This window comes from Odocoileus virginianus, chromosome 19 (assembly GCF_023699985.2).
Source record: "Odocoileus virginianus isolate 20LAN1187 ecotype Illinois chromosome 19, Ovbor_1.2, whole genome shotgun sequence".
NCBI classification, from domain to species: Eukaryota; Metazoa; Chordata; class Mammalia; order Artiodactyla; family Cervidae; genus Odocoileus; species Odocoileus virginianus.
The window spans coordinates 18,621,357-18,636,942 of NC_069692.1; the positions used below are offsets into that span (position 1 = coordinate 18,621,357).

General features: G+C 40.3%; 1 protein-coding gene across 1 annotated transcript in view; it reads right to left on the minus strand.

Moving 5' to 3' along the window:
• SLC35F1 (solute carrier family 35 member F1) overlaps window positions 1-15,586 on the minus strand; it is a 409,920-nt gene that overhangs the window by 160,144 nt on the left and 234,190 nt on the right. The window contains exon 2 of the mRNA XM_070449917.1: window positions 3,088-3,263. Within this exon, the coding sequence (XP_070306018.1) occupies window positions 3,088-3,263 (176 nt within the window). The remainder of the gene's footprint in view (window positions 1-3,087; window positions 3,264-15,586) is intronic.

Sequence of the window (15,586 nt, forward strand, 5' to 3'; positions counted from 1 at the left end):
GTGTTTACATGTGACAATCATACATTTTATGATTTAAGTGATACAGAGAGATCGTTGGTTCTTGAGTCTAACCCCTGTTATGTGGTCTAAGGTGGTATCAAATGAATAGAGTGGCTTAACCCCTGTTATGTGGCATAAGGTGGTATCAAATGAATAGAGTGGCCCTGTAGGATCAGTGACGTCTATGCTGGAAGAATTGAGAAGGCTGCATCTTGTTCAACCATAACCTGCAGCCCTCCCAGGAGATTAGTCAGGGGGCACTAGGAATGGAGGAGGAAATGTGGCTAAAACAGTGGTTCCCTCACACACACCTCATTTTCCACCCTCTCCTCTTTGCTCTGTTCATCCCCTCTCACATCTTGAGGTGCATAATGAAAGAGATTATTATGTTGCTAGAACATGGCACTGAATCAGCCTATACAAAATTAATGTAATTACTATGTTGATTTCCAGATGTTAGCTTAATGCTGGTCTATTAAAACCTCTAAAGATGAAGCTTAAAACAAACAAACATTCTGAGTAAACACCCAAATGAAGACATGCCAGCAAGTTTGGTGATAATCTGAGGCCATGGCAGATATCTCTGGATAGGGCATTTTAGAAGGTGATTCCATCATCAACCATAATGACAGAATGTTCTCAGGTCCTTTTCAGTCTTTTTCTTCCAAAGAGCCTGTGACTTCCTTGCTGCTTCTAGCCCCTGGCCTCTTTCCAGTCATCCCTCTGCCCTGCCCCTATGCCCCCCAACTCTCGGCACCACATACAGCCATATCCTCTTGACCTCACTGCTGTGCGTCACTGGACCTCTCACCCAGGGCTTGTTTCTTATCCAGGGTTTTGAAATTCAAGGGGAGAAACCCTCCTTTTGCTCAAACATGTCTCCCTCCCCTTTTCCTTCCTCTCCTGGACTCCACATGGGTGGGCGGGGTGGACCATGAAGGTACCCAACCTGGCCTCAGAGGGACACTTACTCTTCCTAGTTCTGTAGCCTACAACAGGTTCCTGATGCCAGGGGAGCCTCCAATTTCTCACTGATAAACTTTTGGATAATAATTCCTATTTCCTTGGTTTGAAGGAATAAAAGAGGTAATTCACATACATAGTGGTGGGCACATTATAAAGTCTCAACAAAATGTATTACTATTAACTTTGGGTCTTTTTCTACAGTTAATTTTTTTAAAGCTTTTCTGTCTCTACCTGTAACTGTGAAATTATTCTGTTTCTTAGAATGGCTTACTTTTATTTTTTTCCCCTGATGAGAGCTTTTGTTAAATCTCTGGGCTCCTGGAAAGCAAGAGTGACAAGAACCCAAAAAATAAATGCAGTTCATCATCTTATAGTCCAGAGCAGTGGATCCCCAGTGTCTGGGATCTAATGCCTGACAGTCCAAGGTAGAGTTGATGTAACAACAAAAATAAAGTGCACAATAAATGTAATGCACCTGAATCATCCCAAAACTATTCCCCCACTCTGGTCCATGGAAAAATTGTCTTCCATGAAACCAGTCCCTGGTGCCAAAAGGTTGGGGACCACTGGCAGACTGTTTGGTTCTAAAAAATCTCCAGAGAACACAAATTTACCACTTCTGTGAGATTCTGTTGTTGTTGTTGTTATATCAGAATGTTGCAAATTTGTTCTTCAATCTCACTATTTTTAATTATAATCCTTGTACTGGGCTAAAATAATTTTATCTCTTTTAATAATTCTAAATTATCATTCAAGTTTTCATTAAATTATTTTTAAGTCAAACTGCATAGCTCTCTCTTCTTGATACGATCAAATGATACATTCTTCATATTGACAGTCTCTCATAAGTAAATTTCTAATTATATATCTCCTCCACTTTCTCATTTTCTGAAGTCATTTCCTGGATTGAAGCAACGGTTTAGATAATGCATTTGTAGCATTCAAAATCATTGGCTTCCAAATCATACTGAGGAAATGTAGCTGAGACTCAGTGTCTTAACTTTCATAGCCTGAGGTTTTGTTTGAAAATTTATTCTTTAATTATGTTTACCAATGCTGAATTTTAAAAACCAAACACCAATAATACCAATTTTTGAGAAGTAAATGAAATTAGCTTCTCCAATACCTTAGACAATCCCAAGTTAAACTGGAAGTCAGTCCTAACTTGTTCATTTGTACTCTTCTACTAAGATGAAATCTAGTCCTGGCCAAATCATTATAAATAAGCAATATTATTCTGGATGACAATCCAAATAAGCACATGTAAAAATACAATGCTGAGATATGGTTTGTGGCAAAGTTTCAAAAAAGTATAACTGTTAGGATTATTGTATACAGCTATTCATGTATCTTTTTTCATTATTAAGGTATAGAATTATCTTCAAACCTATTATGGTTACTTTTCAGTGCATATTTTATAGTCGATAGCTACAGCTAATAATAGCAACATTATTGGCTATTTCTGGGCCATAAATAAGAGTGTTTATACCAGATTCAATGGTATTATCATATCTCTCTAAAGTATACCCTCCAGAGATATACCACAAGGATTTCAACTGCAACTGCCCTTTAATAAGTTTTTCCTGTACCGAGTCTTAAAGGATTTATTTGCTCCATTGCCTTAGCTATTTTAAGTTTAGACAGAACATATCACATGACTGTGGTAGCTGTTTTTTCTTTCTTTTCCCTTTTGTTATTACTAGAGTTGTTTGTGTTTACTATTTTTATCTTCCTTCCCAAAGACATATATTTGTCTTCAATCCCCTTGGATTTCTCAGGGCTAGCAGGTATTAGGGACAGCTTCATCAGGACTGTTTCAGGTTCCAGGGAAGCTGTCTATTTAGATTCACTGAAGAGTACAAGAAATGCTAACAGGAATTCAAGTAGTAAGCAATTGTACTTTTCAGCCTATACATGCATTTCTTACTTCCCGCTGAATTCATATAATTCATGCTTCTTTGTGATTTATTCATTCATTTTGTTTGTATTATCACAAAATAGAACAGCAAGATTTGGGGTTTTGAATCATCTTATGATGCTGTAAGTGAAAAAATTTAATCTGGTCATAGCTCATCACTCTTGAAGATATTGGTAAAAGAGAAACAGGTTTGGCATGCTTACCTTGTCTGACAGCTAGTGTGGTGGTATAGACCAAGAAGAGAAGAATGTAATTGAGGAAACTCTGGAAGACTGGTGTATTGGCATGGAAATCTTCTGACAGGTACTTGCTGGTCAAGCTAATTCCACAAATAAGGAGGGATAACACCTGGCCTAGAGCCACAGAGATTAACATCTCCCTGAGAAATAAAGAGAAACATAGCAAAGATCAGCAGAAAGTCCAATAGAACAATCACTTAAAATTTACTGAGCACTTACGCCATTCACTAGGCTACATGCAATAAACAGTGACTCTTTTAATTCATCACAGCAATCCTACTGGGAAGGAGCAGTTATTACTGGGATTGTGCAAAGGAAGGGGGCTTCTAGGTGGTGCTAGTGGTGAAGACCCTCCCAGCCAATGCAGGAGGCATAAGAGACACCAGTTTATAATAGCCAGGACATGGAAGCAACCTAGATGCCCATCAGCAGACAAATGGATAAGGAAACTGTGGTACATATACACTATGGAATATTACTCAGCCATTAAAAAGAATTCATTTCAATCAGTTCTAATGAGATGGGTGAAACTGGAGCCAGTTCACACTTACAGAGTGAAGTAAACCAGAAAGATAAAGACCAATACAGTATACTAACGCATATATATGGAATTTAAAAAGATGGTAACGGTAACCCTATATGCAAAACAGAAAAAGAGACACAGACATACAGAACAGACTTTTAGACTCTGTGGGAGAAGGCAAGGGTGGGATGTTCAGAGAGAACAGCACTGAAACAAGTATACTATCAAGGGTGAAACAGATCACCAGCCCAGGTTGGATGCATGAGACAAGTGCTCAGGGCTGGTGCAATGGGAAGACCCAGAGGGATGGGATGGGGAGGGAAGCAGGAGGGGGGATCAGGATGGGGAACACATGTAACTCCATGGCTGATTCATGTCAATGTATGGCAAAAACCACTACAATATTGTAAAGTAATTAGCCTCCAACTAATAAAAATAAATGGAAAAAAAAAAAGAGAGAGACACCGGTTGGATCCCTGGGTTGGGGAGATCCTGTGGAACAGCGCAGGGCAACCCACTCCAGTATTCTTACCCTAAGAATCCCACGGATAGAAGAACCTGGTGGGCTACAGTCCATTGGGTCACAAAGAGTGAGACACGTCTAGAGTGACTTAGCATGCATGCAGTGGAAGAAACCAAAGTTTAGAAGGGTTAAGGAATTTGCTTACAGTCACATAATTAGTGACAAAGTTGGGAGTTGAGATTAAATTCTCCAAGTGCTCCTGGCTTCTTTCCACTTCCCCTAGAGCTCTAGCGGAAATTACCAGTTTCCTATTGCCACCATGGCAAGAACAAATGTTCAGAAACCCGAGAGAGAACTCAAAACTGACCAGGAGGGACCATATTCCAGCCTTGTCCTAAGGTTCGCATATCAAAAAAGGGACTCTTCTCTTTCATAGACTGAAATCTTGGCTCTAGGAACACTTAGAAGAAAGGGCTATACCAACCCCTTAAATCTAGGAGTATCTCCTCTCCATTCCCAGATTTTGAATCTCTAACGAACACTAATAAGCACTAGTCTCTGCTCTCCTCTGCTCAAGTCGCAGTTGTTGATATATTAAAACTCTTATTCATAATGAGAATTTAGTAAGTGAAGTGGTGTAGTAAGAGATTTCAAATTTTATAAACATTTTCCATGGCATTTTTATAGGCACTGACCCTAAAGTCTTCTGTAGTCGAGATTACTGGCAAGAGTCAAAGAGCTCACTTTGCATAGAAATAAAATGCTCATGTGGGCTCTGTGGTCACATACACCTGTATCCTCTGACACAAGATGAATCCCTAGCTTCAGCAAAGCAGGCTTCTGCTCTCACCAAGAGTCTCACCTGACTTTCCAGGTTTAATTTATTTATAGAAAAAGCAACATCGAATAAGCAAAGAGTCATATTTCTAAACAAAGAAGTATTATGCAGAGCATCTGCAGTATTACATATTTCCTTCCCCATGGTGTATGTGAATCCATCTTTCTGGAAGGGAGTCCCCTGCACAGGGTCCTGGGTAGATACCTTTCTTTTGTTCCAATAAAACTTTATGTACCAAAACAGGTGGTGAGCAGATGTGACACATGGGCCAGAGTCTCCTGGCCTGGTATAGACTCTGGGCCTCAGCTGGGTAGATATCTTGGTGGTATCCTTTTAAAAAAATGGCAAATCCATCACTCATCCTGTTTGCTTCCATGAGGAGGAAACACTGAGGCAAGGCATGTGGGCTCATGAAAAAGACTCTCCACAGGTTAGCTTGAAATCTATTGGTAGAGGCTGCCTTGACAGATTGGTAGACTGCTCTGTTCCCAAGTATTGGCCCTGACTCCTCAATTCAATCTTTATAAAGGAGTCAGAGATATTTTTAGATATATAAGTTTAAAATGTTAATCTTCAGTTTAAAATCCTCCCCTATAGATGATACCCCATAGATGGCATCCTATAGAAAGCAGTGATCCATAAAGCCTATGTTACACTGTCTAAAAAGATGGCTGCCAACATTGCCTCACATCTTTCTACACTCAGGCTGCTCCTCCCAAAGGGAGGTGGGTTCTGTTTTCCTTTTCAGGAAGCTGAGCTTGTCTTGTGACTTACTTTGACCAACAGAAAGCAGAGGGAGAGATGTCAAGTGATTTCTGAGCCTAAGTCTTAAGAAGCTCTGTGGCTTCCATTTTCTGCCCTCCTAGGATACAACTTCCATGTACAGAATCCCGAGGTAGACCACTGAATACTGAGAGGCTGTGAGAAAAAGAAAAGAGAGACCCAGCCAACCACTGCCACCGCAGCTGCAGCACCAGACATGTGCATGAGGATCGTGGATCCTCTGGCCCCAGTGGAGTGGTGCCAACCTGAGTCATGTGGAGCAGAGATCAAGCATCCCCAGACATTGCTGCCCAACTGGAGAACCGTGAGAAATAATCAATAGTGGTGCTTTCAGAGCATGAAGTTGGGGGTGGTTTGTCAAGCAGCAGCAAGGCCTTCAATGCCCCCTCCACTCTCTACTCCTACCACCTTGGAGCCCTACCTCCTGCTTCCCCCACTTCATTCCCCCAGGGAGCCACAGCTCCAGCCCTGCAGAGCTCCTTGCACTTCAACAATGAGTCAAGGTCTTCTTCGTCAGCATTTCTTCTCACGTGTTACTATTTCCAGAGTGTTCATCCCAACTTGTCAGTCTGACTCTCATTCATCTTTCAAGATTTGGCCCACATGTTATGTTATTCCCTTTAAGAAGTATTCTCTGCCCTCTCTTTCCCTGGGATGTATCTCCTCTACTTCTGTGTCGTTGTTCTATAATGACTGTTTTTACTGGGAAGTTGGTACAATGCTCTTCACTCTGTCTACAGCTGGGCAATACCATTCAAAGTAAGTAGAACATGAACACTTCAAAGACAGTAGGTACAACTAGGCAACACCAAACGATTTTGTTGAAATGAAAGGATGATTTTTTTTTTTAAAGGCAGAAGTAAAGAGAAGTACCAGAATCAACTCAAGAGTGTTTAAGCCAGCCTAGGAAGTGTGATATCTACTAACAAAAATCATGATAGGAGTTGCAGGACTTCCTTGATGGTCCAGAGGCTAAGACTCCACTCTCCCAATACAGGGGTTCTGGGTTAGATCCCTGGTCAGGGAACTAGATCTCACATGCCACAACTAAAGATTCCACATGCCACAGCTAAAGATCCTACATGCTACAATGAAGACAGAAGATTCCTCATGCCACAACTAAGACCTGGTACAGACAAATAAATTTTTTAAAAATGATTTGCAAAAAAATTATGATAAGGAGTTGTCTTTAGTGTAAAGATAATAAACATTTTTGGTATATTGAATTTGAGCTGCCAAATGAACTTCCAAATGATCCGGCAGTATTAGAATTCTGGGATCAGAGTTGAATAGGGAGGTCAACCAGGAGAAACATATGGAAGTTATACATATAAACGTGGTGGCTAAAGCACTAGAACTGGATGCTATTATCATGGAAGAAAGGAGAGAAAATAGGAAGACCTAGGAAAAATCCTTGGAGAATCCCCAGGTTGGGTTTAGGGAAGAAACTAGAGGCATATCATTGGAGTCAGAAGCAGTTAGACCAGTGTTCTGTGAGGTGGGATGGGGTGGGAAGTGGGAAGGAGGTTCAGACAGAGGGGATTATATATACCTATGGCTGATTCATGTTGATATATGGCAGAAACCAATACAATATTGTAAGGCAATTGTCCAATAATTAAAAATAAATAAAAAAACAAGCTGTTAGAAGTCTAAAGGGAAGACCACGATAGTTCTTTGTGTCAAGGAAACCAAGGGAATAGGGGTTTTCGTGGAAGAAACAGATGTAATATTGAAGTTGCTTAAAGGGCAGGATGAATGAGGACTGATAGGAGATGATTTGAAAGTCACTGCCAGCCTTTGTAAGACCACTTTTGAGTGAAGAATACCAGAGCAACAGGGGTATCATGGAAAACAAGGGAACAGAGAACTTCACAGAAGCACTAGTGGTAAAGAACCTGCCTGCCAATGCAGGAGACATAAGAAACACAGGTTCGATCCCTGGGTCAGGAAGATCTCCTGGAAGAGGGTATGGCAACCCACTCCAGTATTTTTGCCTGGAGAATGCCATAGACAAAGGAGCCTGGAGGGCTACAGTCCATAGGGTTGCAAAGAGCTGGACATGACTGAAGCAACTTAGCACACAGACATACACACAGTTTGTGGTACTAACTGGACACGAAGTGATGAGAAACAAAGGTACTAATTTTGAAGAATTTTAAAGAATTCAAAGAATTATTTGCGTAAGTTTGATCTAGTCACCACACAACATAAAGTAACAGTTAAAATAATAATGTTTAAAATGATTAAAAATAATTTAGAGTGGATTCATGATTATCCTCCTCATTGGGTCATTTTTATTTGCATAATAACTTACATCTTCAATATGAGCTATAGGGGAGAACTACAACTCTTATACTAGAGAGTGGGTACTGGTGCTGAGTATGTCTACTAAAGGATGCTGTGTATGGAGTATGTCTCCTTGGGAAAAGAAGGTCAACAACTACTGCTAGGACATGGTCATTCCTACACGTGCTTAAGTTACAACCATGGTATTTGAAACCTTGGCAATATATTGAACAAAATCAGGCCATAAAGAATGACACATTAATGACATAAGAGAATAAGATTTTAGACCTTTTAATGTGTATGTGCCAATACACTATAAAACAGCCTTCACGTGCCATGCTCTATACATGCAAAGATGAATAAGACACAGCCCTTGTCACTGGAGACCTACTAAGCCAAGATCTTGGAGCTTAGTTCCCAAGTAACTTCCTACAAAATAGATGAAACAGAAATAACGATTCATATTTAATAAGTCCTTACTGCATGCCAAGTCCTAGGCTTGGCATTTATACACACTGTTTTATTTAATCCCCACAAGAACTTTATAAGGCAGATATTATCATGGTTGCATTTTATAGATAAGTAAACTGATGCATACAGAGGTAAGCAGCCAGCCCAAGGTCACAGAGCTAGCAGGGGGAAGAGTTTGGATGGAAACTAAGTCGTATGATTCCAAATCCCAACTTCCTAACAACTATGCTACACCACCATTATGCTGCCCCCAAAGTACTCTTTGCCCTCACAAAGGGTACAGATCACGGTGCTAAACCTGAGTGGCTGGCTTCCAGAAATATTCTGGGGAAGGTGAAGATAACATAAGTCAGCCCAACTGACTGAGGAAAGCTCTTCCACCAAAACATCTGTAATGTGTGCCTTTCAACAGAGGTCAACACAAGCCTATTCTTGTTCCTCAGCCAAACAAAACAGCAAATCTACTGTATTCAATTTCTCCTTTTAATTAGTGGCCATGCTGTTCAGGTGCTGCAGATGTGATTTGATAAAAAGGCAAATTATGGTTTTATCCATCATGCTAATCAACATGACTTGTAAAACAAGAAGGAAAGAAAGGGACCTTTTATCAGATTAGTTCACCAATCCCTTTCCACGTGAAGGGAGCTCGATACTGTCACTACTGTAGTCTGCAAATCTACACTAAGTTATTACAGTCACCAAAGCAAAATAAATAGGCAAATAATTAAGAATACAAGTAAACCTAGATGCTGACACTCTGCGAATTCCAATGCCCACCCCCAACACTGCCCCCACTGTCTTCCTCTCATGAAATTCTCTTCTGTTCTTTTTTAGCACAGGATGAATACTTCGGGGATATGTTTCTCAGAATGTCTTCTTACCACCGTCTGTGATTTAGGATCTTTTCACTTCATTTCCTGTCACCTTATCCCTTCTAACAATCTTTTCCCTGTACACTAGAGGAGATGAGTGGTCCCTTCACCTAACTCCTCATAATTTTAAGGCACCATCTTCTCCAGAAAGCCACCCCTTGGCCGCCCCTTGCTCACTAAGGCTGAGTTAAGCATCCTCATCTGTATATTCCTATCTCTACTTGTGCTTCCCATACTGTATAACTCATGAGCTCCTGAAAAAAAGAGAATGCATTCTAATCATTTCTATATTCCTGGTTGCCTTGAAGACTGCTAAATGGGAAGGAGACGCTGTTGTTAAGTTGTTCAGTCATGTCCAACTCTTTTGTGATCCCATGGACTGTAGCCCACCAGGCTCCTCTGTGCATGGGGTTTTCCAGGTACGAGTACTGGAGTGGGTTGCCATTTCCTTCTCCAGGGGATCTTTCTGACCCAGGGATCAAACCCACATCTCCTGCTTTGGCAGGAGGATTCTTTACCACTGAGCCACCTAGGGAAGTCCCAGGAAGGGGATAGATACTCAATAAATACAGAAGAATGAATGAACACATTCACAAGTGAACAAATATCTATAAATGAAAAAAGATCAGAAGAGTTGAAATATGGCTGCTTATCTTATCTTGAAAAACTATTAGCTCCAAAAGACAAAAACACCTAGTTTTGCCTGTATTCCATCTGCCAGTTAGACAGTGAGATTAATAAACTATTTTCTGCACAAGCCTGGTAAGGTGCTATCTTGCAAAAATAATGCTAAATATGGTGTGGGGTGGAATTTTGCACTGGGAGTTGTTGGTTATTCATGTAGTTTATAGAATAGCACACCAGATGCATTTTAACATAGAATATAGAGTTCCTATAATTTTAGCAGCAGAAATGGAGAAGAGACTATGATACACATTTTGTCTTCTTTGTTTATGCATTTAAAAGGACATCCTATCCACTTTAAATTCAGAATGACTAGACAATGAAAAATGCATGAGTCTCAGGAAAAATAGTGCTGTTGGAAGCTGAATACCTGTTATAATAGAGCTTGTATTCATAAAGACTGACATAAACCATTACCAACAGCACTCTGTTCTGTTAAAGAAATAGACATTAGAATCTTGTGAATAAACCTGTGTTTTACAAAGTCGATATTCAAAAATAATAAGATTTAAAATAAAACATAAGTTGAATCTCATTTTTTTCCCTTAGAAGAATACATTAAAGAATACATTCCTTTAAAAAGGTATGAAAATTTTCAACACAGAGTTACATAAACATACTGCTTTGTAATTCTTTGGCATGAGAGTGAAACAATTATGTCATCATCTTGAATGAGAGCACATCAATCTTTGTGTAGAGACATCATCATTCTGTTAACTATTCTCAGGCAAATCATGTAAGATCTGAGTCAGCATACGAATTCAGATATACAAACATAAGAACACTTACACTGCCTTGATGAAACACAATACCATTTGACCATGGGAAGAATGTGTTCTACTATGTTTTTTGACAAGACTCCTGTTTTCAGAAGTTAGAACATTGGCTTCTTGAAGCTCCTTGCTGAAAGGATTTATTCCCTTTGAGTATTAATTAAACTTCGATGTAAGGAGATTTTTAGGCAAGAAGCAAATACACATCTCCAGAGGATTAACATTAACTGGTGTTTCTTTGCCTCAGATTCTGCATTTGTGGAATTTAACCTATTCTCTGGTTCTGTCATGTCAGTGTTTTTGTTTTTTAGAAGAAACCAAGTAAGCACAAGCTGGAATCAAGATTGCAGGGGGAACTATCAATAACCTTATATATGTAGACGACACTACCCTTATGGCAGAAAACAAAGACAACTAAAAAGCCTTTTGATGAAAGTGAAAGAGGAGAGTGAAAATGCTGGCTTAAAACTCAGCATTAAAAAAACTAAGATCATGGCATCTGGTCCCATCACTTCATGGCAAATAGATGGGGAAACAATGGAAACAGTGACAGACTTTATTTTCTTGGGCTCCAAATACACTGCAGATGGTGACTGCAGCCATGAAATTAAAAGACGCTCCTTGGAAGAAAAGCTATGAAAAACCTAGACAGCATATTAAAAAGCAGAGATGCTACTTTGCCGACAAAGGTCTGTATAGTTAAAGCTACATTTTTTTCCAGTAGTCATGTATGGGTGTGAGATATGGACGATAAAGAAAGCTGAGCACCAAAGAATTGATGCTTTTGAACTGTGGTGTTGGAGAAGACTCTTGAGAGTCCCTTGGACTGCAAGGAGATCAAACCAGTCAATCCTAAAGGAGATTAGTCCTGAATGTTTATTGGAAGGACTGATGTTGAAGCTGAAACTCCAATTCTTTGGTCACCTGATGTAAAGAGCTGACTCATTGGGAAAAACTCTGATGCTAGGAAAGATTGAAGGCAAGAGGAGAAGGGGACAACAGAAGATGAGATGCTTGGATGGCATCACTGACTCAATGGACATGAGTTTGTCAAGCTCCAGGAGTTGGTTATAGACAGGGAGGCCTGGCATGCTGCAATCCATAGGGTCACAAAGAGTTGGACACAACTGAGTGACTGAACTGAACTGAACTCAAGTAAACCATAAGGAAGCCCTCATAAATGATCTTCCACTGACTCCGGGAGGTAGTAAGCATAGGAGACACTTGAAGCTCTAGTGTGAGAGGATGAGTCAGAGACGTGCATGTGTATCAGATGTTGTATGTCTAGAGAAGTGTGTAGAAGAGTGAAAAGCACAAAATAGGAAATTTAAGCCCCTGGCTCTTGAGTTCCACTGATTAAGATCCATGATCTCGTGCATCTCCAACTCAGGGCTTGGATTCCTTTGCGCAAAGTAAGGATATTTTAACTGATGAGTGTGTGATATCACTTATGCACGTGTGTGCTTGCCGGTGTGCCAAGTCTCTTTAGCTGGGATTGACTCTTTGTGATCCCATGGACTGTAGGCCGCCAGCCTCCTCTGTCCGTGAGATTCTCCAGGCAAGAATACTGGAGTGGGTTGCCATGCCCTTCTCGAGGGGATCTTCCCGATCCAGGAATTGAATCCGTATCCCTTGTATCTCCTGCTTTGGCAAGTAGGTTCTTTTTTTACTAGCGTCACCTGGGAAGCCCCGAGACACTTATATCCTCTTTCAAATCCTCTTGGTCTCGTTATGTCCAAGGTCTCTCTCACTACCCTAGCTCCAGTGGTGACTGCCATGAAAGACTATAAATAAACTGCAATCAACACTATTTCTTTACATCTTGTGCCTCTTACCCTGGAGATTCCAGGTTGATGCTGAGGTCCAGACCTTGTAGGGACCAATTTTGTGCCCACTCACCAGGGATTGGGAGGTGCTAGGGAATTATTGTCCTCGAGCAACAGAAAACTAAAGCACAGTGCTCTGTGACAACCTAGAGGGGTAGGATGGGGTAAGAGGTGGGAGGGAGGTTTAAGAGGGAGGGGACATAAGTATACCTATGGCTGATTCAAGTTGATGTATGGCGGAGACTAACCCAATATTGTAAAGCAATTATCCTTCAATTAAAAATAAAAAATTAAAAAAAACCACCCTGAAAACTAAAGCAGACAGACAGATTCTCCTTTCTCCTCGCCTCCTCCCAGGCAGACCATCCCCAGAAGCAGTCACTTCCGCAAGCTCTCTGAAGATGGTCCTGGCTGACCGGGGGCTCTGTGAGGTACTCAGTGCCCCAGTACGGCCTCTCTCTCCTTCCCCTCCTCACCCCTGCTCCCTGAATTGCAGTCCTTAATAAAGTAACAGCACTTAAACCTCTGCTTTCTGGGGAACTCAGGCTAAGATAATGAGCTTTACATTTCCTTCGACTCTGTAATTGTGACTTACTTGCAGAAAACGCTGATGTGTAATCATTAGCTCTTGAGATTGGTATCTTCGATCTTAAAGTCTATTCCTTTAGTGTATTTGATTAAACTCTTTGGTAGCTGAGTTACCAGCCATGTTCACTCATTTATTATGCACACACTCTGTGGGTTTGAGGATTAGTTGCAGAGAAACAGACCAGTCAATAGCATTTGACAAGGCTTCCTGGGTACAGGTTATGAGAAAGGAATGTCTGGTCCCTGCCTCCAAAAAGCATAGAGGGGCATGGAGCGTAAACAAATGAAACTATCTGAATGGAGAACATAAAAATACCTATGGACTTCAGTAAGTCTATATAAAACTGTTAGAAGTTATTGTAAATAATTTGTCTTTAAAATTGGGCAAAGCAAATATGGAAAAAGTTTCACAAAGAGCATAGTTTTGAGAATTTTCTGGGCAGGGGGGGTTGTTTTAAATAATGGAAGAGGGGTACTTTTGATATTTTGAACTTGGCATGCTATCTCAGGAAAAAAGAACACTGCTGTTTCAGAAGCTGCTACATCAAATCATTGGGCTGGCTGGTAAGAATTCTGATAACAGTAGAGATGGATCGAGAGAAGTAAGAAACAGAGGAACCTAAAGTGTAGGGCAGAGTTTTAATTCGGTAAGAATTGTTCTCTGGAATTTCTGAGCAAGGAAAATGAAGCAAGCTCCCGTCATAATATTCCCAAATTTCTCTGCTCATTCCATTAGTCCGAACCAAATCCTGCTTGTATTACGGTGGGAAAGTTTCAATGAGGAGAAAGATTGGAAAGCCAGATGCTTCTGTAAGTTTGGCACCCTGAAACTCTATAGTTCCATGGTACATCCACCCCTGACTCAGTGTGATAGACCTATCTCCACTTTCATCTCAACACTGCAAAGCTGCAGGCTTTTAATTTTTGCTTCTTCAAATCTTCAGCAGAGGTTGTTATGCACCTCTCAATTTGGTTCAGTTGGTAAAGAATCCACCTGCAATGCAGGAGACCCTGGTTTGATTCCTGGGCTGGGAAGATCTGCTAGAGAAGGGAAAGGCTACCCATTCCAGTATTCTTGGGCTTTCCTGGGGGCTCAACTGGTAAAGAATACGCCTGCAATGCAGGAAACCTGGTTTTGATCTCTGGGTTGGGAAGATCCCCTGGAGAAGGGAAAGGCTACCCACTTCAGTATTCTGGCTTGGAGAATTCCATGGACTACAGTCCATGGGGTTGCAAAGAGTCGGACATGACTGAGCAACTTTCACTTTCACTTTCAACATAATTTGCAGACTGTGCTTTAGTTTGTTACCATTTTGTTCTTCTAGTGTAAAACAGCCATCCTTACAGTGATAAAAAGAAGAGGAATTTCTCCAGAAGTATAAGGGTTTTGATCACTCATTAATAAGTAAGAAATACCAATTGAGGAGGATTAAATAATTATTATTACATTTAACAGCATTTTTAAAATGATGGATGGTATGACACTTAACTTCCTTTCCTCATCCTAAATTTGGAAAGGTTATTTTTATGTTATGGTTGCTTAATTTTTTAATTGCTTGCTAACAACGTGTCAGGTAATATCTTAAGGCACACCGTATACTGAGAGCAAAGCCCATCCTTAATAAAAGTAGAAGAAATGCATATTTTTATTGTCTTATTGACAATCACAAATTGTAGCTAATATTTTTGTTACACATGATTCATTTCACTGTGTTTGTTTTAGTTTGCCACATAGCTGATGGAGAAAGGTCAAATTAAGAAAAAGAAATTTCAATTGAGCACCATTTTTGGTTATTTATGATACACTGTGGTATTATCTCTGATTCTCAAATTTTGTGTGGGAATCATTTATAAGTCAACAGTCCTCTTTGGGAAGCTTTGTTACTGAGATGATACAACTGCTAAGTCCTTTACCCAGACTCACATTAACTGGGTGAGGTCAGGGATTACCATGAACCCCATCTGTCAGAAGAACAGTCACTCCTCTATCAAAGAATCTCATACACCTTAAACCTTAAGGTGACCTTAAAAGCATCAACCATCCAAAGAAACCAGTGACAAGAGACCACAGTTGGCATGATTCCACTTATATGACTTGTCCAGAATTGGAAAATCTATAGACAAGTAGCAGATTACTTGTTGTCAGTGGTTAGCGGGGTGGGGAGATGGGGAGGTAATAATTAAAGGGTAGGGGGATTCTTTTCAAGATGATGAAGTGTTCTAAAATTGACTATGGTGTTAGTCATACATATCTGTCTACAAAATACTAACATTCTAAAAAACATTGAATTATACACTTTAAATAGACAAATTGTATGCTATGTGAATTATATCTCAATAAAGCGGTTACTAA